Here is a 20851-nt window from a genome sequence, read left to right as displayed (position 1 = left end):
GCAACTATTTTCTTGCGTTATTGACCGAGTCTATTGTTAATTACTGAATTACATACATGTTTTTGGTCAGGTAAGGGAGCGATGTAAACGGGAATGGACAATGTTTCAGAAAAGAATGACGCGGTCAGAGCAGAAGTATCTGAAAGAAATTGCATCTGCATCTTCAAACGCTACACTTACATAAACACCAAAAGAGCAGTGGAGGAACTGAAATAACAAACTTTAGTCTTCAGATAGCATTTCTAGTATAAAAGAGAAATAGAATGTTGATATGATGATTGAGCACATATCCAAATATGTATACACACACATACACTCACACAATACACATTCTTTGAAAAGAACTAGAAAACTCTGTTCTAGAAACACTTCTAAGTCTTACAACAGTTAATAAAAGTTCTTTTCAAACTTTTTTCATTTCATACAATTTCAGATACTACTAATCTATGTTGATTTCAGATTGTGGCAAAATAAATTGAGTTAGAAGATTGAGTTACGTGTTCATGTTCATGCCTGGTTTGACTAGAAATCATAAAGAAACCGTCATCCTTGATATGATCTTTAAACTCCACAAAATAAACCAAACCGGTGATGCCTCAGAAAACGACGCACAGCTACATCAATCTGGCTTTTCCTTGGAAGGACTCAACGAAATCAAGTTGCCCAAGAGAGTGTATTGGGCTGAATAGCCCATATAAGCTAATGTCGGTCTCTTAGTTGATTAGGTTAATTCTTGTATCCGAGACCATGGCATATATATACTCAAACACAATGTAACTTCTAACCTAAGAAACACAAATCAATACAACACAACAAGGTTTCTTGACATGGTATCAGAGCCATAAAACCTAAAACTACAAAAAGGTTTTATTGTGTTCGATCTTGTGTTTTTCTAAAAACTCTCTGTTTTTTCTCTCAAATTTTTTCGTCCTTTCACCATGACTATACCGTCTACGACGGCGGCTCTCACAACCACATCAACCCAACCTCGTGTTGAATCTCGTCGCACCATATCTCCCTATGATTTAACCTCTGGTGACAACCCTGGTACTTTGATCTCCAAACCACTGTTGCGTGGTCCAAACTACGATGAATGGGCAAATAATCTTCGCCTAGCTCTACAAGCCAGAAAGAAGTTCGGCTTTGTCGATGGATCCATCCCACAGCCGATGGACGATGATGCTGATTTTGAAGATTGGATCGCTAATAACGCACTTGTGGTTTCATGGATTAAGCTCACCATTGAAGAAAGCCTTTCCTCTTCGCTGTCTCACATCAACAATTCCCAGGAACTCTGGACTCACGTTCAGAAACGGTTTGGTGTGAAGAACGGTCAGCGAGTTCAACGTTTGAAGACTGAATTGGCAAACTGCCGACAAAAGGGACTTCCGATTGCATCTTACTACGGCACACTGACCAAGCTATGGGGTAGCCTTGCAGATTACCAAAAGGCTAAAACAATGGAAGAAGTTCGACGAGAACGTGAGGAAGACAAACTGCATCAATTCCTCATGGGTCTCGATGACACATTATATGGAGCTGTCAAATCAGCTCTGCTTTCTCGACTGCCTCTGCCAAGTCTTGAAGAAGCATATAATACTTTGATTCAAGATGAGGAATCCAAGTCCTTGAGTCGAGCACATGAAGATCGACCAGATGGTGTAAGCTTTGTTATTCAAACCACCTCACCAAGAAAACCTTACGTCAACAAAAGTTCTCTGCTCTGCAGCGTGTGCGGACGTACCGGTCACCTTGGTGAAAATTGCTTCAAGAAAATTGGTTATCCAGAGTGGTGGACCGACAAATCTCTACGACCGAAACCTGGTGGTAACAACGGATCATCCTNATGGATTAAGCTCACCATTGAAGAAAGCCTTTCCTCTTCGCTGTCTCACATCAACAATTCCCAGGAACTCTGGACTCACGTTCAGAAACGGTTTGGTGTGAAGAACGGTCAGCGAGTTCAACGTTTGAAGACTGAATTGGCAAACTGCCGACAAAAGGGACTTCCGATTGCATCTTACTACGGCACACTGACCAAGCTATGGGGTAGCCTTGCAGATTACCAAAAGGCTAAAACAATGGAAGAAGTTCGACGAGAACGTGAGGAAGACAAACTGCATCAATTCCTCATGGGTCTCGATGACACATTATATGGAGCTGTCAAATCAGCTCTGCTTTCTCGACTGCCTCTGCCAAGTCTTGAAGAAGCATATAATACTTTGATTCAAGATGAGGAATCCAAGTCCTTGAGTCGAGCACATGAAGATCGACCAGATGGTGTAAGCTTTGTTATTCAAACCACCTCACCAAGAAAACCTTACGTCAACAAAAGTTCTCTGCTCTGCAGCGTGTGCGGACGTACCGGTCACCTTGGTGAAAATTGCTTCAAGAAAATTGGTTATCCAGAGTGGTGGACCGACAAATCTCTACGACCGAAACCTGGTGGTAACAACGGATCATCCTCTTCCGGAGGCTCTGGTCGTGGTGCTACGACAACCTCTGTTGGCTCCATGTTTGGCAAAGGATCGACCTCTGCTCATGTAAACACTATCGCTACATCATCCGTTAAGGGGACTCCTCTTTTTCATTCCGCTGCTTCAACCAACAGTTCTCCTTTGACATCAGCAGACCGCATCGGCCTCAGCGGTTTGAGCAACGATGACTGGCAACTNCGACAAAAGGGACTTCCGATTGCATCTTACTACGGCACACTGACCAAGCTATGGGGTAGCCTTGCAGATTACCAAAAGGCTAAAACAATGGAAGAAGTTCGACGAGAACGTGAGGAAGACAAACTGCATCAATTCCTCATGGGTCTCGATGACACATTATATGGAGCTGTCAAATCAGCTCTGCTTTCTCGACTGCCTCTGCCAAGTCTTGAAGAAGCATATAATACTTTGATTCAAGATGAGGAATCCAAGTCCTTGAGTCGAGCACATGAAGATCGACCAGATGGTGTAAGCTTTGTTATTCAAACCACCTCACCAAGAAAACCTTACGTCAACAAAAGTTCTCTGCTCTGCAGCGTGTGCGGACGTACCGGTCACCTTGGTGAAAATTGCTTCAAGAAAATTGGTTATCCAGAGTGGTGGACCGACAAATCTCTACGACCGAAACCTGGTGGTAACAACGGATCATCCTCTTCCGGAGGCTCTGGTCGTGGTGCTACGACAACCTCGGTTGGCTCCATGTTTGGCAAAGGGTCGACCTCTGCTCATGTAAACACTGTCGCTACATCATCTGTTAAGGGGACTCCTCTTTTTCATTCCGCTGCTTCAACCAACAGTTCTCCTTTGACACCAGCAGACCGCATCGGCCTCAGCGGTTTGAGCAACGATGACTGGCAACTACTACAAAACATCCTGGCTGAAAAGAAATCTCGTTCGCCTCATCCTCCCACTGGTATGTATTTTTTAGAATCATGGATTATCGATACAGGTGCATCTAACCATATGACCGGTTCTCTTGATTTCTTGGTCGATGTCCGAGATATGTCACCCATGCTTATCAAACTACCCGATGGTCGATTCACTACCTCTACAAAACTTGGCCGTGTGTCGTTCGGTCCTTCCTTAAGTCTTCACAATGTGTTTTTTGTAGACGAGTTGAAGTGCCATCTTATATCAGTTTCGCAGTTGACTAGAGAGCATGGTTGTGTTTTTCAGATTACTGATCGGCTATGTATTATTCAGGATCGCATCACGAAAACGCTGATTGGTGCGGGTGAAGAACAACAGGGACTTTATTTTTTTCGAGGAGTGGACGTGGCTGTAGCTGTTCATCATGTGGATTTACAATCTCCTGAAGTTTGGCATTCTCGGTTGGGCCATCCCTCTTCTACCGTTTTAGATATGTTGCCGTTTTTGGATTCTAGAAATAGTTTTGATTCAAAGGAGTGTGATGTTTGTATACGAGCAAAACAGACCCGAGAATCTTTTCCTTTGAGTTATAATAAGACGAGTGTTGCTTTTGAACTTATTCATTGTGATCTTTGGGGACCATATCGAACTTCGACTCTTTACGGTTCTCGTTATTTTCTCACTATTCTAGATGATTATTCACGTGCGGTTTGGATATATCTCTTGCCTTCAAAGCAAGAAGCTCCCACACACCTTAAGAATTTTTTGGCTCTTGTTGAACGACAATTCTCCGCTCAAGTGAAGACGATTCGTAGTGACAATGGTTCCGAGTTTATTTGTCTAAAAGCTTTCTTTGCTCAACATGGCATCATTCACGAAACTTCCTGTGTCGGCACACCACAACAAAACGGCAGAGTTGAGCGCAAACACCGTCACATTCTCAATGTTGCTCGTGCTCTTCGTTTTCATGCAAATCTTCCCATTGAGTTTTGGGGTTACTGTGCGCTCACTGCAGGATATCTCATCAATCGAACTCCTACAGCAATTCTTAATGGCAAAACTCCCTTTGAGCTCATCTATAATCGTCCACCTCCGATGACTCATCTACGTATCTTCGGTTGTTTATGCTACGTCCACAACCAGAAACACGGCGGTGATAAGTTTGCAAACCGGGGAACAAAATCAATATTCATTGGCTATCCGTTTGGAAAAAAGGGGTGGCGTGTCTACAATCTTGAGACCGGAGTTGTCTCTCGTTCTTCCACCGAGGCCGAATACAGAGCTATGGCGGACACCGTTAGTGAACTCCTCTGGCTGCGTCAACTTCTTCCTTTCCTTGGTATCAATGTTACCGCTCCAATTACCGTTTATTCTGACAGTCTATCCGCGATTATGCTTGCTGCCAACCCCGTCTTTCATGCTCGGACAAAACACGTTGGTACGGACTGTCATTTTATACGTGACGAAATTATACGTGGTACAATTGCAACTAAACATGTCTCTACTAAAACTCAACTCGCGGATATCTTGACAAAGGCATTGGGACAAAAACAGTTTGAAGATTTTTTGCACAATCTGGGTGTTTGTAACCTCCACACTCCAGCTTGAGGGGGGGATATTGGGCTGAATAGCCCATACAAGCTAATGTCGGTCTCTTAGTTGATTAGGTTAATACTTGTATCCGAGACTATGGCATATATATACTCAAACACAATGTAACTTCTAACCTAAGAAACACAAATCAATACAATACAACAAGGTTTCTTGACAACCAACAAGGTATCTTAATCTTATCAGTGTTTGAAACTTTTGACAAATTTTTCTGTGCACTCACTCATGTGCTTAACACCTCATGCAGAACATGTCTATTTGCTCTCATTGCATCAAATGCAGCGGCTCTTTTGCCAGCTTATTGGGGCGCTTCGTCAGCGAGTAATTTTCTTGGTTCACACTTATAGTTTGATAGTCTTGGTTTGTTCCTTTTCCCCATCTAAAAGTTGCTTCAGTTCATGGATTTCTGGCTCTCTTTCATGGCGGGGATTGGTACCTTTGTGTACTTATCCACGGCTGATGAAGCAGTTAAGAGGACAATACACACAGTTGTTGCCGTTCTCACAGCTTTATTGGCCTTGACCAAGGGCAACAAGACGTGAATGGTTATGATAAATAGCATCTTGGTACTGTTTTTTTTTATTGTGACATCAAAGCAACCTTGATACTATTTTACATTGGCTTGCTACCTATTTGCAGGGCGTCGAATATTCTCATTGTGTTAGCAATCGGTTCACTTGGTCTCCTCATCGGAATTTTTTGTTAACAAGGCAAGACTCGCTACCAAGAAACTAAGATAAGCATAAAGATAGAGGCTTTTACTGGATTTTTTTTTTTCCTGCATACCAACCAAAGAAGTTTTAGAACAGAACAAAGACATGGTTGATGGGTAAATATTCAGGTTTTTTCTCTCCCTTACTTAGATCTTTTCGGTGTGGCATCTGAACCTCACTGCCAACTTGTGTCTGCAATCTTGTATGTTTATACACACATAGTGACAGGAAAAGATCACTGGAGTTGTCCAGTTTGTATCATTTATCTTAGGCCTAGACCATGTAATGCTTTTTTGCTTGTTCTTTCTTTACAGTAAGTTTAATAAAGCAGAAGAGTTGTAAAGCCTACTCTTCTAGTCAAAGACCAACCAAATCGAAAGAGCAAAGATAGCTCTGCTGTTGACTGAAACAAACGATTGAAACTATTATATCTTTAGCTCATATCATCACTTGCAGGAACTTCTGCTAGCTTATTTTCTTCTTTATCACTTACAAATATGGATCCAAACATTCCTTTTGAATTCTCTTCAAATTTTATGGATCAAACTCTAACAGCTAATGTTTTTAATACACACACGCACACATAATGAGTTTTTTTAATAAAATTTCTCTTCAAAAGTTAAGTTGTAGAAACATAGAATAAGTTGAAACAGAGACATAATGAGTTTTAACAAATCGAAAGTCCAACCAAGTCATAGAATAAGTTGAAACAGATAATGAGAGAAAGAGTGAAACAGAGTGATGAGAAAACAAAACTCAAATGTCGACACTCTTTTGACAATTTTGCTATCCAATGGTAAGAAAACAGAGGCTCGCGAGCTGCTCAACAAGATGATCAAAACCAACTGTTTCGATTCAGAGACGATTAATGTAATGGTGGACGAGTGTTTCAAGATGGGCGAGTTTAAGGAGGCCATGGACGTGTTCAACAAACTATTTGATCACGAATAAATTTTTCTTAAAACTATAAAATTAAAGAGTTCACGGTGATGACTCTTTTTTGTGTGCGTCTCTACTCTCTAGTCTCTACCAACAACACACGTAATAAAGCAATCAATATAATAAACCAAATAAATCTCGTGTAAAAGCTACGCGCCAAGATTCTTCATGATCAAAAGTCCCGGTCAATTGACAACGGTTCGATTCACGCGTGACAATACTACACTTCTGTGGCGCGTGACTAGACCTGATAAAAAGTACGTAATTACTTGTCTGTACTTTGTCTTCATGCATGCCAAAAATTTGTTATGAACAAGTGCATGTTATAACAGCAACTCATCTGTAAGATCAAGACAATTTATTCGGATTTGCGGAATAATTTGTGTGAAGGCTCTTTCTTTTTTTAAAAAAGTTGATTAATAATAAAAGTCAACTAGAAGAAAGTGGATAGTTACGTTACGTCCTAACAAATTCACTTAACCATCTTAAAAAAATCATCTTTCTAGCTAGGTAAATGTGTGTATACGGAACAATACAGAGGAATAAAGAGACGTCACAAATTAAAAATCTCTTATATAAAGGTTACAATTTGCAAGCAAAATGTCTACCGCATCGCATACTCGTCGGATGTTTAAATTCTCAATTATATAGATAAATAAATATTTGTTTAAATTCTCAAATTATATAGATAAATAAATAAACAGTAAAAGTTATATCTTGGGTGAACCTAAGTATTTTTCTATATCTTTTTACATATTTTACAAATTTACGTGTAAAAGCAATAAAATAAATTATATATGCATGTAGTCACCAAACCAATAACAATTATTATTATTCACACGAACACACAAAAAACAAAGAAGAAAATTTAACACATAGTCTAGTTCTTTACATTGGAGATCAATATCATAATCCCGATCAATCCCATCTTGGCACTACTTGTCTTGATCCTTGCTCTCTAGAGATACGACGCTTTTATGATCCTACTTTGGCAGCCATTTGTGTTGACCATAGGGATGTTAATTGGGCTTAGAGACCATGGGCTATTCATATCCAAATTAAATCAGACCGGTTGACCGCTTCAAATTTGGTTATAGGTAAAACATATGAGTATCCTTGTTTCTGGAATTTTTTGTGTTGACCATAGAAATGTCAACTGGGTTTAGAGACTATGGGCTGTCTATGTCCAAATTAAATTGGACCAATCATGGTCATAACCAAATTTGAAGTGGTCAACACAAATGGCTGCCAAACTAGGATACTCATATTTTACTATATATATATTTTTATTAATATTAGCTTAATGGTGTCGATATGAGTATCATTATAATGTGAACTTACCAACACTATTTAACTCAACATTTACTTTATCATTTTCATTTGTAATCGCTATACGGAAAAACAAAATACCAATAAGATGAAGACACCTCTCTATAATATTCGCATGACATTACTATCAATTTATATGCAACGTGAATTAATTTCAGCTCATGATTTAAGATGCTGCCTTGCACAAGCTTAGTACAAATTAAACTAATAATACTTACCTATTTGGTGACTTTGAAGGTATTTAGCATTTATATACAAATTCAATTAGACCTGAAATAACATCAAACTATAAACCCAAAAAAAGACATCCTTTCAAACTGGTTTAGTATTTGAGCAGTTTGTGAGGATCGATTCATCTCCGATGGGCTTTACTTTCCTACATAAACCCTATAAACCCAAAAACAAACCGAAACAAAACCAAAAGAACAAAAATCAAATCGTTTTAAAACAAAAAAGAAAAGAAAGATTTACCTCATTCCTCGCTTGAAAACTCCTCAGCATCTGGAATTAGAAACAAAAAGAATACAATTTATTAGAACCTTTGTTCAAAACCAAAAGAAGGAAGAAATTAAAGAACTCTAGAACCATATTTTGAAAAAGAAATTACTAACACTTGTAAAGTAAACAAAAAAGATCAAATCTTTTGAAAAACCAAAAGAAAACAACAAAAATCAAGATGGATTTCACAAAGCTTGAACCTTTTTTATGTAACTTTTGCATATAAAACTTATACCCATAAAAAAAAAATTCAAACCTTTGAAGAATCCACTAGTCTTCTTTCAGCCATCATCATCATCACACTACAAAAAAAACAAGTGTATTGTATCACTTAAATGGTATCACAAAATTAAGTGATATTATTTTAAATTAGTTATTTATAGATGAAGCTACTAAGCATCAATTATATTAACTGATGTTATAATTGAGTAGTTTGACATCAGTTAAATAAAACTTATTCAAGTCCTATTAGTTTGTATCACTTTAGAAAAATTGATTTAAAAATAAATTTACATCAATTTGATGATTGATGTATCTATTAATTTTTTGGTAAGATCACTTTAAAAATAATACAAAATTTACATCAATAGAAACTGATGTTAAAATAAATTATATTAATTACATTAATATATATATATATATATTCTTTTTTAAAAAACCTCACGTAAAAAAATATTAAAAAAATTAGAAGCATCATTTTCACTATTTTTAATAACTACTAGAAACTTAGTACAATTTAATATCAGTTTTATAACATCAAATTAAGAATGAACTTAAAAATATTAGAACTGGTGTTGGTTATATATAAATGATGCCAAGTATATAATGTTTTGTATTGTTTATTTGAAATTGATGCTAACAATTATGTTTTGCATCAACTTAATAAGTGATATAACATTTTAAATTATACAAAATTACAAATTTAAAATGAGATGAGATAATTACAAATAAGAACAACGCACATATATTGATGATGAAAAAACAAATCCTTAAGTTGCTATTAGCAATTCCTTAAATGATGAAAAAACAGACAGATACTTTGCAGCTAATCCAAGTGGAACTAGAGAATTCCATCGACTATCATAGGCTATTGCAGAACTCTCCATTCAATACTACTTACATGCCATAGAAAATAAAATAAAATAAAACTAGAGGTAAGAGTTTGTATATTTTGCTTAAGTAACCAACCCCTTTCACATGTCTCCTCTTATATATGGTTCATAACTGGAGGTTTTTTTTTTTTTTTTTTTTTTTTTTNCCAAATGATCCATTAGCTAATTAGTGGGCTAGGCCCATTACAGAAGAAGCTAAAGCGTTTTTGGCCAAACAATCGGCTTCGACATTGTTTGAACGGGGAATGAAACGAAAAGAAACATGAGAGAAAGATTGAGAGATCTTCAGGATATCGCAGAGAATCCCGTGGAGTTCCTTTGGTTGGTTCTCCGATTTAATGGCTTTGACCAGATTTATCGAGTCAGAAGCAAAGATTAAGTGGGTGAGTCCCAGATTTGAGGCCGAGGTTACAGCTTGCAGCATAGCCAGTCCTTCGGCTACAAGCGGAGTGTGAACATTAGACACCGGTGTGGATCCTTGGTCCACAGTGATTCCGCGATGGTTCTTGGAGATCCAGCCTAGTCCTGCTTGTTTGCTTGTATTCCATGCCGCATCCGAGTTGCATCTTATAGTGTTCCCATCTACCGTGATCAGATCTGGCGGTTCCTGTACCTTCGTTGGCTGATTCGACTTGATCTGATTATATGTCCACTCTTTTGCTCTTACGGTAGCTTGTGTAATGATCTCCATGGGCTGTAGCTCTTTATCCTCAAATATCCTTTTGTTTCGACTATGCCAAATAGCCCAGAATATCCATGGAGTTAGGTTTCCTTCCCCAAGTCCTACCGGAGGTAAGCATTTTAGACTCTTAGCTGCTTCAAACCCCTGCTGGAAAGTAGTCAGTCGATCTACATTCATCAATCCCTCACAGGGACTAGCGTTCCAGATTTCTCTTGCAAAGTGACATTTAAAAAAGAGATGTAGAGTCGTTTCCTCTTCCCCACAATGAATACATTTTGCTTCCATATTGATCTGTCGGTGTTTCAGGTTCTCTCCCACTGGTAAGGCATCATGGAGGGCTTTCCATAGGAGGATTTTAATTTTTGGAGAGCACTTGATTCTCCAGAGTTTTGCTTTCCAATTGTATGCTGTTGTAGTCTGTGACTCTGGGTTATCCTTGGGTTCCTCGTGTAGAGCCATATAGTATCCAGACTTCACCGTGTAGACCCCAGAGCTCGAAGGTAACCATGCCCATTTGTCTTTGCCTCCCAGTTTGCTTGGTCTCAGGCTAGTAATTCTGTGTTTATAGCCCGGAACGGTGTCAGCAATCTTCTCCAGGTCCCACTCTTGTGATCCTTCTATTAGTAGGTCTGCTACTTTTTGCATTTGAGCTTGCTCACTAACTGGTCCCATGGGGGTTTCTGGTTTTTCTATTGATAACCAGGGGTCCTTCCATAGGAGGGTGGACCGTCCATCACCAATTAACTTTCCCATATGTGGTTTAAGGAGATCCCTTCCTACGCAGATGCTTCTCCACCCATGAGATGCGTTGTTTGGAACAGTGCTATCCAGGAAGTGTGAGTTTTGACAGTATTTATTCAGGAGAACTTTCGCGAGTAGACATGACGGCTTGGAAAGCAGTCGCCAGCCAACTTTTGCTAATAAGGCATCATTAAACTTTTGTATATCTCTGAAACCTAACCCCCCCCTCACTGATTGATTTTGTCATCTTCTTCCAAGAGATCCATGACATCTTTCTTTTGTTTGCAGGTCCATCCCACCAGAATCTAGTTAGCGCAGCTTGGATTCTTTTGCACAGGGAGGTCGGTAGCTTGAAGCATGTCATAGCATAAGAGGGCATAGCTGTCAGTACGGATTTGAGGAGGGTGAGTTTGCCTGCAGTGGAGAGGAATTTGGTTGACCAGCTCAGAACTCTTTGTTTGATTCTATCAACGATAGAGGTGAACACGTCTCTCTTCTTGCGGCCAAAGAGCTCTGGTAATCCAAGGTACTTTCCTTGTCCTCCTTCGTGATCTATTTTAAGATCTTGTTTCACCCTGATCTTTACAGATTCTGCTGTCTTTTTTGAGAAGGTGATTGCAGACTTTTGGAAGTTGATTTTCTGACCTGATGCCATTTCATAGTTTTGCAGGATGGACAGGAGGGTCTTGCAGCTCCGCTTATCTGACCGGCAAAAGAACATGGTATCATCCGCAAATAGGAGGTGGTTGACGCGGGGGCAGTTCTTCGCCACTTTGATGCCTTCTAGGGTTCCCTCACTTTGAGCTTTTGAGCAAAGGCCGGACAAGACTTCACTACAGAGAATGAAGATGTATGGGGACAGGGGGTCACCTTGTCGTATTCCACGCTCAGGTTTGACAAGTCCTTTTGCACTCCCATTGATGAGGTAAGAGTAAGATACGGTGGTGATACATTGCATAATCCATCTTATCCATGTTTGGTGGAACCCCATCTTAGCCATTACTTGTTATATGAAATCCCATTCGAGTCTATCATATGCCTTGCTCATGTCTGTTTTAACAGCCATGTAGCAACGTTTCTTTGCCTCTGATGTCTTCAGATAGTGTAGAGTTTCGTGGGTTATAAGAACATTATCACTGATAGCTCTTTGTGGGACGAAAGCTGATTGGTTTTCAGATATAACCTCTTGGAGGAAAGGTTGGAGACGCTTCGAGAGGATCTTTGCAATGATTTTGTAATATACTGAGCACAGGGCAATCGGTCTATAGTCCATTACTTTCTTTGGGCTTGTTATCTTTGGAATCAATCTGACATGTGTGTGGTTGATCTTTTCAGGTAGCATTCCAGTGGAGAAGAAGTTTGATATCTCTTGCACTATCACCTCTCCCACAGTGTGCCAGTTTGATTGGAAGAAGCTCGCCGAGAACCCATCCGGACCTGGGGCTTTATCTGCATGAATCGCAAAGCAAGCATCTTTGATTTCTTTTGGAGAAGGTTCAAGGATTAGCTTTGAGTTCATCTCTGGGGTGATGGATGGGGTGATAGCATCATTTACAACTTGGCTTCTGTTTCCCCTTTCGGAAAAGAAGAGGTTATTATAGTAATCAGAGATAAGTTTCACTATCCCTTCTTCTTCATAAGTAGGGTTCCCTTCCTCTTCTTCCAGTACAGCTATATTATTGACTGCTTTTCTTCCTTTTGTTGCCGCATGGAAGTAGCCAGTGTTTTTGTCTCCCAGAGCAAGCCAAAGTTGGCGGCTTCTTTGCCTCCAGAACTCCTCCTCTGCCTGGTAGGCTAGCATAAGTTCGTGATTTATCTTCGAGATTTGTTCTGAGTTCAGAAAGTCACTACTCATAGCCTCTTCAAGGTTAGTTCTGAGCTCCTCAATTTTCTTTTGACTGTTGATTTGTTGTTCTTTGTTCCATTGAATGATAACTCTTCTGCACTTACTGATTCTTTCATTGACCGAGTCTTCAGGGTCAAGGTTCCAGGCAATCTCGACCAACTTTTTGACTTCTGCATTTTCTCGGAGGCGACGGTCAAATCTGAACAAACCTTTTTGTTTTTTCTTTTCAGGGTTGAAAGAGATTACTATTGGTCTATGGTCCGACCCTTCAAAGCGGAGATATTCACTTCTGCCTGTTGGGTACGCCTCTGCCCATGAGCTGTTAGCCATAGCTCTATCGAGTCTGCATTTGACCAAATGGGTATGCCTTCTTCCTCTCCACGATAAGAAATTGCCAGAGTAGTTTAGATCATACAAATCACATACTGACATAAAGGTTCTTAGGTCCACAAATGATCCCTCAGCTCTAGGGGGTCCTCCTCTCTTCTCTGCATTGTTGATAATGTCATTAAAATCACCAGTGAGGATCCATGGGTCACTTCTCCCTTCGCCAAAGGTGCGTAGCTGGTTCCACAGTTGGATTCTATTTGCTCTGATGGGTTCACCATACAGGAAGGTTACATAGAAGGTTCTACCTTTAGCTTTGACTTTTATGTCTATGTAATTCTTGCAGGAGGACAGAACTTCCACTTCAGTCGAATCCTTCCAAAACAGTGCAAGGCCCCCCGCACCTGGTGAGCTTGGTGGTACAATCAGTTTCGAAGGGTAAGGCAACCCTTGGAGTTTTTGGAGAACAAGGTCAGTGTTATTTTTTGTCTCCATGAGGAATAGAAAATCTGGAGATATCTTTTTACAAATATCTCGAATCCTGCGAACTGTTATGGGATTCCCCAGCCCACAACAGTTCCAGCTCACAATTCTTAAGGAAGAGGTTTTGGTGGATTCTGAAAATCCACCAGTCTTTTCTTTGCTGCAGGTATGAGCCTGATTTTTGGGTCTCCTTGCCTTGTCACAGTCGCTTCTGGATTGCCTTGGGTTTCTCTACTACCCGAAGGACCTGCTTGTTGGCTTGCTCTAGGAGATTCACCTCTTGTTGTAGAGCCTCTTTCCGCATTTGATCTTCTTCTGGGTGAGCCCGAAGCAGAATATAAGTTCCTTTTCTGAGATTTCACTCCTGAGATCCTCAGTGGGCTTTTACTAACCATCTTTTTTTGTGTAGGTCTGCCCTTGCGCTTCTTCCCCGTTAACTCTGGTTGAGTCGTCTGTTCTGGTATCTCAATGGGGGAGGGGGCTTGAGTGATTAGCAGGTTGTCCTCTACTAGTAGTTCCCCTCTTCGGCTATGATTTGTTGCGTTTTCAGTTGCAGCTGCAATAATATTCGCAGCCGTCTCAGCCATTAAGTCCTTCTCTTCTCCTTGGATCACTCTTCTCCTTCTAGCAGCACTTTCAGTAGGATCCGCACAAGATATATATTGGACTGTCACCTCTCTTAGTTCTCCCATAGTTTCTTCGAGTGTGGGAACTGATAGGGTCCTCGGTTGGTGTTCCAGTACAGTACTGGGGGAATTTTCAACATTCCTCTCCAGCGGAGGTCGTCGTGTTCTTGAGGTTTCAGAGGTGTCTGCAGCATTGGAAGTGTTTGCAGTGGGTTTTTCCCTCCATTGTAGAGTTGATGGGGTACTCTCCCTGTGATGCCGTCCTCTGTATAAAGGATCTCCTCTTTGGTCTCTGGAGGAGAGGCTTCGTGAGTGCGAGTAGTGTCTGTCTACAGTTCTTCTCGGGATTGGAGTGATTTCTCTATATCCTCTTGAGTGTGATTGTCTCCTGTAGCCCGAGTCTCGACTATGGTGTAAGCTCCTGGGAGGTGAGTTATTCTCGTAAAGGGATCGATTTCTTTTGTTAGCGTGAGATACTGATTCGGTTCTTCCTTGAGAAGCTCTCTGACTACCATGTCCAGTGCCATTTTCTGAAACAGGTCCTCTTAAAGGGTATTGATCCTGTTTCTCGGTAGTGTGTTGAAGGCCAGGGCAGTTTTTCCTCTCATGTGTCAAACGGAGGCAGTGGTTGCAATGGTTTTTCAGCAGCTTATAATCCAGAGATACGAGTATGTCACTTCCATCAGGGAATTCAACTACCGTTTCTTTCAGTATTGGCTTGAGTCCGTCAAGTAACACTTTGACCTTTGCTTGTGAGGGTGTGATGTCAAGCTCTAGGATCTCTCCCACTTCTCCCGCGATACTTGTGATCATTTCCGGTTTCCAGTAGTGTTTGGGGAGCCCTTGTACATCGATCCAGAAAGGTATTTTTGATGGGAAGGAAGCAGAGATGATTGGTTCCCACCGTTGGAGAATGACCATCCATTGGTCGAAATGATATGGTCTATTATCGAGAACTTTTTGTAAGTCTTCTTCATAGTCGAACCTAAACTGGAAGCAGCCGTTTCCCAGATCTGACCCTATGGCTTTTCCTTTCAGGTTCCACTTGTTGGAGATGAATGGAATGAAGGACCAGAGTCTCTGAGCTGAAGGGTTTGTGAGGCGTCCTATGAGTGTTAATGAGTTTTCTTGGATCAGATCTGAGTTGTCCATCTCCGGGGCTCTTATCCGTTTCCGTGGGGGTGGAGCAAAATCATCTTCTTTGCCTTTGCCCTTCAAGTGGTAGGGTATTCGAGCATCCATTTGCCAAGTTGTGTCGAGTATGAGAGTGGGAAAAGTTCTTCACACTAAGGTGAGAGGGTTATAGACTTTTAGGACAGAGAGTTTCTAGAAGATTCAAGAGAGTTCTTCACACTAAGGTGAGAGTGTTCAAGCTAAGACAGCCAGTACAAGCACAATAAAGAGTGGTAACCGAGAGTAACACAGTTTCAAAAACAGAAACTCTTGATCGCGTTAGCCTGGTTCCAGGATTATTGTGATGTTTGAGAGGGGGGAGAGGGTTTACCAGAGTTGGGGGGCTTGCATCACAGGCAGGTATGGCGATGGAGCGTCAGATGTGATATTTGTAAGCATTCTAGTCGTCGGAAGCATATTCAGATCTCGTCGGAGTTGACGTTTGTTGCTATGGACCAGCATGTATTTCCGTTTTTAGTAAACTCTAGTAGGTGAGATCCGGTTAAAAGAGTCTCTCATTCTTCTTTCGTATTTCTCGAAAAAAGTGCCTGGGAGAGAAACTTTTTTAGTGTTGTTGTCGACTGATCTATACAAGATTTATGTCGGTTCATAACTGGAGGTAAACAATGCGTCATAGTGCATATAATAAACCACCAAGAATAATGCTCAAATTTATACAAAGCCTAATATTAGCTCAACAAACAAATAGATTATTGTTTATCACACCAGTTTAGGCTTTTTTCTCTCTCTCTCTCTCTCTCTCTCTCTCTCTCTCTCTCTCTCTCTCTCTCTCTCTCTCTCTCTCTCTCTCTCTCTCTCTCTCTCTCTCTCTCTCTCTCTCTCTCTCTCTCTCTCTCTCTCTCTCTCTCTCTCTCTCTCTCTCTCTCTCTCTCTCTCTCTCTCTCTCTCTCTCTCTCTCTCTCTCTCTCTCTCTCTCTCTCTCTCTCTCTCTCTCTCTCTCTCTCTCTCTCTCTCTCTCTCTCTCTCTCTCTCTCTCTCTCTCTCTCTCTCTCTCTCTCTCTCTCTCTCTCTCTCTCTCTCTCTCTCTCTCTCTCTCTCTCTCTCTCTCTCTCTCTCTCTCTCTCTCTCTCTCTCTCTCTCTCTCTCTCTCTCTCTCTCTCTCTCTCTCTCTCTCTCTCTCTCTCTCTCTCTCTCTCTCTCTCTCTCTCTCTCTCTCTCTCTCTCTCTCTCTCTCTCTCTCTCTCTCTCTCTCTCTCTCTCTCTCTCTCTCTCTCTCTCTCTCTCTCTCTCACACATGGAGAAAGATAAAAGATAAAGAGAAGCATAACGATGGTGTTCTTTTTCTTTTCCGAAATTTTGGTTACTTCCTATAGCTCACTGCATGTTATCCAATGTGGAAAAGGAACGTAATTAATTTGATTTGATTTATACTTAACTCTAAAACACATGTGTACGATTCTTATAGCTGTGATAGTGCATGCATTAGTACTCGTTAATAGATAATTTGACCAGCAAATAGCAAGTCTTTGTATTATATTCCACTAACCTATATAGTTTTATGAACAAGTGCATGTTTATATAATTAAATTTTAATTTGAGAAATTCCCGGTAGACATCTCGAGATCCCTTTATCGATCAGATCTACATGTCGAGATAACAAAATAAATTACTTTATCTTTCAATAACTGAAATCTGAAAGACGAATTGTTGGATTGGTGGATATGATGACAATGTAAATAAATTTCATTGTGGGGATTTATTGGGCGATAGTAACGGACATCAAACCTGTGTTATTTCTTTTAGATGATAATGTTGACTCGACGATACATTTTTTAACAAATGGAGTAACCGAGTAAGTAACACATCTGTTTTTTTTTTAATTGCTAATCCCCGAAATTAATTATCAAAACGTTGTCGCCTAACAATAAAACTAAACGATCAGTCAATATTGTCTACCATCGATATTGTTTCTATGTTATATCCATCACTAACACCAACTACAAAAGTTGAAATGAAACATTTAGCGGTGTATTCACCAAACTATGTATCATGTCTATAGTATTATTGATCATGATGTCAGATCATGATGTCATTTAGCTTACGTCATCTACGCGCGCGACGTCAAATTAATATGCGTGACTTTTCACTGTTGGTCGTTTTCTTAACAAACAAAAATTGAATAATATGTGTAACGTCATCTATGCGACGTCATCACGTCAAATTAACATGTTATACGATATGGAATATTTGGCGGAAATAAAATGGAAATATCCCCAGTGCCTAATTTTACCATTTTAGGAAAGGGTAAAATAAGTAAACTTGCTTTCCAAGCATTCACAATGGCCTAATAGCTCTCGAAAATAGCATTCACAGTTGTATATATATCCCAGCCTTAGTGGCGTGTGAAAGATCAAACCTAGTCAATCTCATTTGCTTACAATTTTTGTAGTGTTTTGTATCGCTATGGGTTTTACTAATTTTTGCTTTCGTAGGTCAGCGTCAAGGCTGGCTTCTTCATTGTGTAGTGGTGGAGTCCGCTCTATCTCTACCGTCTAATCTTTTTCCTAAACCATCCTTTCACAAAACCCATTTGATAGCTTAATGCCAAATATGGAGAAAACTTTGATTTCATAAAGTAACTTTTGCATATAAAGTGAATTTACATTAGGATCGGAGTTTGGTTGGTTGCATGCACTAGCTCTACCATATATTGAAAAAAACCAAAAGCCATCATTCCAAATCCATTTTCGAAACACATATAACATACACTTGTTACTTATAAATATTCAACGACATTTATTACTTATAAGTTATAACCCATTTCAAACTTAAATAGTTTGACAAACCAAAAAAACGATAATGGCGTTGATTACACAAGTACATAACAGTTATTGATTTTATGATGAAAGTCAACATCATAAAAATACATAAATAATGATTGAAAATACATTTTCTATGCTACAAACCTACTCCCTCTGTATTAGAATAAATGATTTTTTTAAACTTTCAAATAAATTAAGAAAAAAATTTAATGTTTAGCAATAAATGTATTATTATTCATGATAACATACTTTCATAATTATTAACCAATAGTAATTCATCAAAGTTTTAAATTCTCAATCAATAATTGTTGAAATCTGTAATTTTATAGTATTAGTTAATAAAAATATACAGAAAAACATCTATTGTGATACAAGAAAAAATTCTAAAAAATTATATATTGTGATACAGAAGGAGTATGATTTAACATAAATGCAATGCTTGAAGAGAAAAATTTGTACAGTATGCGATATAGATTGTATTATTAGAGAACTACATACTCCTTATGTATGAAAAATTGATTTTCTATAAACTTTTGTCAATTAATGTTAATAAATTGTGAATTTCAAAAATTATTAATTGTTTTTTTTTTTAATTTAGTGAATTATTGTTGGTTAATAGTTATGAGAAATAGTTTGATATAAATAAAGATCTCATTTAAACATTGTTGTTTTTTTTTTGCCTGCATTTTTTTTATTCAAACATTGTTGATTGAATAATACACAGCCAAGAGTATGCTATATACCTTACTCAGTCGGAGTGGGAGGAGACCACCGAGACTCTTCCTCAGCAGCATCTAGAATAAATCTATATATAATAGCAAACCCACTTTTTTGTGTCAACTTTTAATCCAACGGATGAGATTAATTTCAGTTTTAATCCAACGGTTTAAAACTATTAATCGTGTCTTTTCGTCGCACCCCCATCTTTCAAAAGTCACACCTCTTAGTCTTTGCATCTCTTTGTTGTACCTCCTGGTTTTAAAAATCACATCCATTAATTTTTACACCTTTTAAATCACACCTCCTTAGTCTTTGCATCTCTTTGTTGTACCTCCTGGTTTCAAAAATCACATCCATTAATTTTTACACCTTTTAAATCACACCTCTTACTCTTTGCATCTCTTTGTTGTACCTTCTGGTTTCAAAAATCACACCCATTAATTTTTATACCTTTTAAATCACACCTCCTTAGTCTTTGCATCTCTTTGTTGTACCTCCTGGTTTCAAAAATCACATCCATTAATTTTTACACCTTTTAATTTCACACCTCTATGTGTTACACCTCTTTGTTGTACCTCCATGTTTCACATCTATTAATTTTTACACCTTTACATTTCACACCTTTATGTCTTACACCTCTTTGTTTATTATATATAAACTTTTCTAGACTACATAAACAAGTTTCGAACAAAAGAATTGTATTATTGAAGTATTTTTTTTAACTTTCAAGCATCAATCTCTAATTCAAGGTAATTTAATATTTTTGCTGCGAATGACCTGTAGTGTTTCTCGGTTAGATTATTATTACTGTTAGTCGACACTATTAAGTTCATACATTAATCTTAGTTTTGTTAACTTTTAGTCTCTTCAAAATTTTTAGCCTTTCCGGTTTTCATGTTTTTGCATGGCTAATGTTATTAAGTACGTGTGCCATATTTTTTGCATGGCTAATGTTTTTGATTCTCAATGTGCATATTTTATTTTTTTACTTTCTTGAAAAAGCAAAATCAAGATACGAGAGGCATGATGATATGCAGTGATGCTAGAGCTACGGATAAGCCAAAATTTTTTAACAAACATGGTATAATTATAATTTTATATATGTTCTTATTTTAACCTATTTATTTTTTCTAACAAACATGGTATAAATGTTAATTTTTTTTTTGTTTGTAGGATGTCCATTAGATGTTCATGATCCAGGTTAGTTTACATTTTTTGTAAATAAAGTTTTTTAAAATTTTAGTTGAATTATAATTTCTTATACTTTCTGGGTATCAAACATTTTGATAATATATAGAAATATTACAAATGAGCATGGAAATAGAGAGTGCCGAAGAAAAAGCCAGACATACTTGTGACAACACAAAATCAAATTCTAGAAAGCGTAAGCACGACCAAATGACAAGTCAAGTTAGAAAGAAAAGATCTACTAAAGGTAACTTATTTAGTCTTTGATGACTTTCTAATCTGTATATACAACTTTTTAAAAACATAATGTATAACAGTCACTTTTAGAGTGATCTAGAATCTCCAAAAAAAAAGAAAATGCAAGAAATTTATAAAATTAGTGTTTAACCTAAAGAAGAGAACATCAAAAGGTGAGATATTATTATCACCTGTTTCACCACATCAACTTCGTTTTCGCTGTCGTTTATTGAAGAACATGATGGTACCGATTCATAGACATAAGTGGGAAATCAAATAAAAGGGGATGCAGCCTGGATGGAGCGCAGCCAACATGGTGGAATGGGATGGATTGGGAGAGACCAACATAAAATCCTCTGTTCTATATTTTATTAATTTTCTGAACTTTTGTAGTTTAATTGAATTGCTTTGATTGAATAGCTGATGAGTGTACAAGTTTTTGTCTATACGCATTCTTAGTCTGTTACGTCTTGATTTT

At 38.6% G+C, this 20851-nt stretch overlaps 1 protein-coding gene across 1 annotated transcript; it reads right to left on the bottom strand.

The window, feature by feature from the left end:
• Positions 9734–10921, bottom strand: LOC104788746. Its single transcript, XM_010514529.1, has one exon. The coding sequence runs from the start codon at positions 10919–10921 to the stop codon at positions 9734–9736; it is 1188 nt and encodes a 395-aa protein (XP_010512831.1).

Source organism: Camelina sativa, chromosome 5, assembly GCF_000633955.1.
Source record: "Camelina sativa cultivar DH55 chromosome 5, Cs, whole genome shotgun sequence".
Classification (NCBI taxonomy): Eukaryota; Viridiplantae; Streptophyta; class Magnoliopsida; order Brassicales; family Brassicaceae; genus Camelina; species Camelina sativa.
The sequence above is the reverse complement of the archived record's forward strand: the minus strand, read 5'-3'. Positions and strand labels throughout refer to the sequence as shown.

Bases quoted from the DNA above. Each gene is read 5' to 3' on its own strand.
- LOC104788746 (XM_010514529.1), bottom strand. From the start codon at position 10,921: ATGGGACCAGTTAGTGAGCAAGCTCAAATGCAAAAAGTAGCAGACCTA.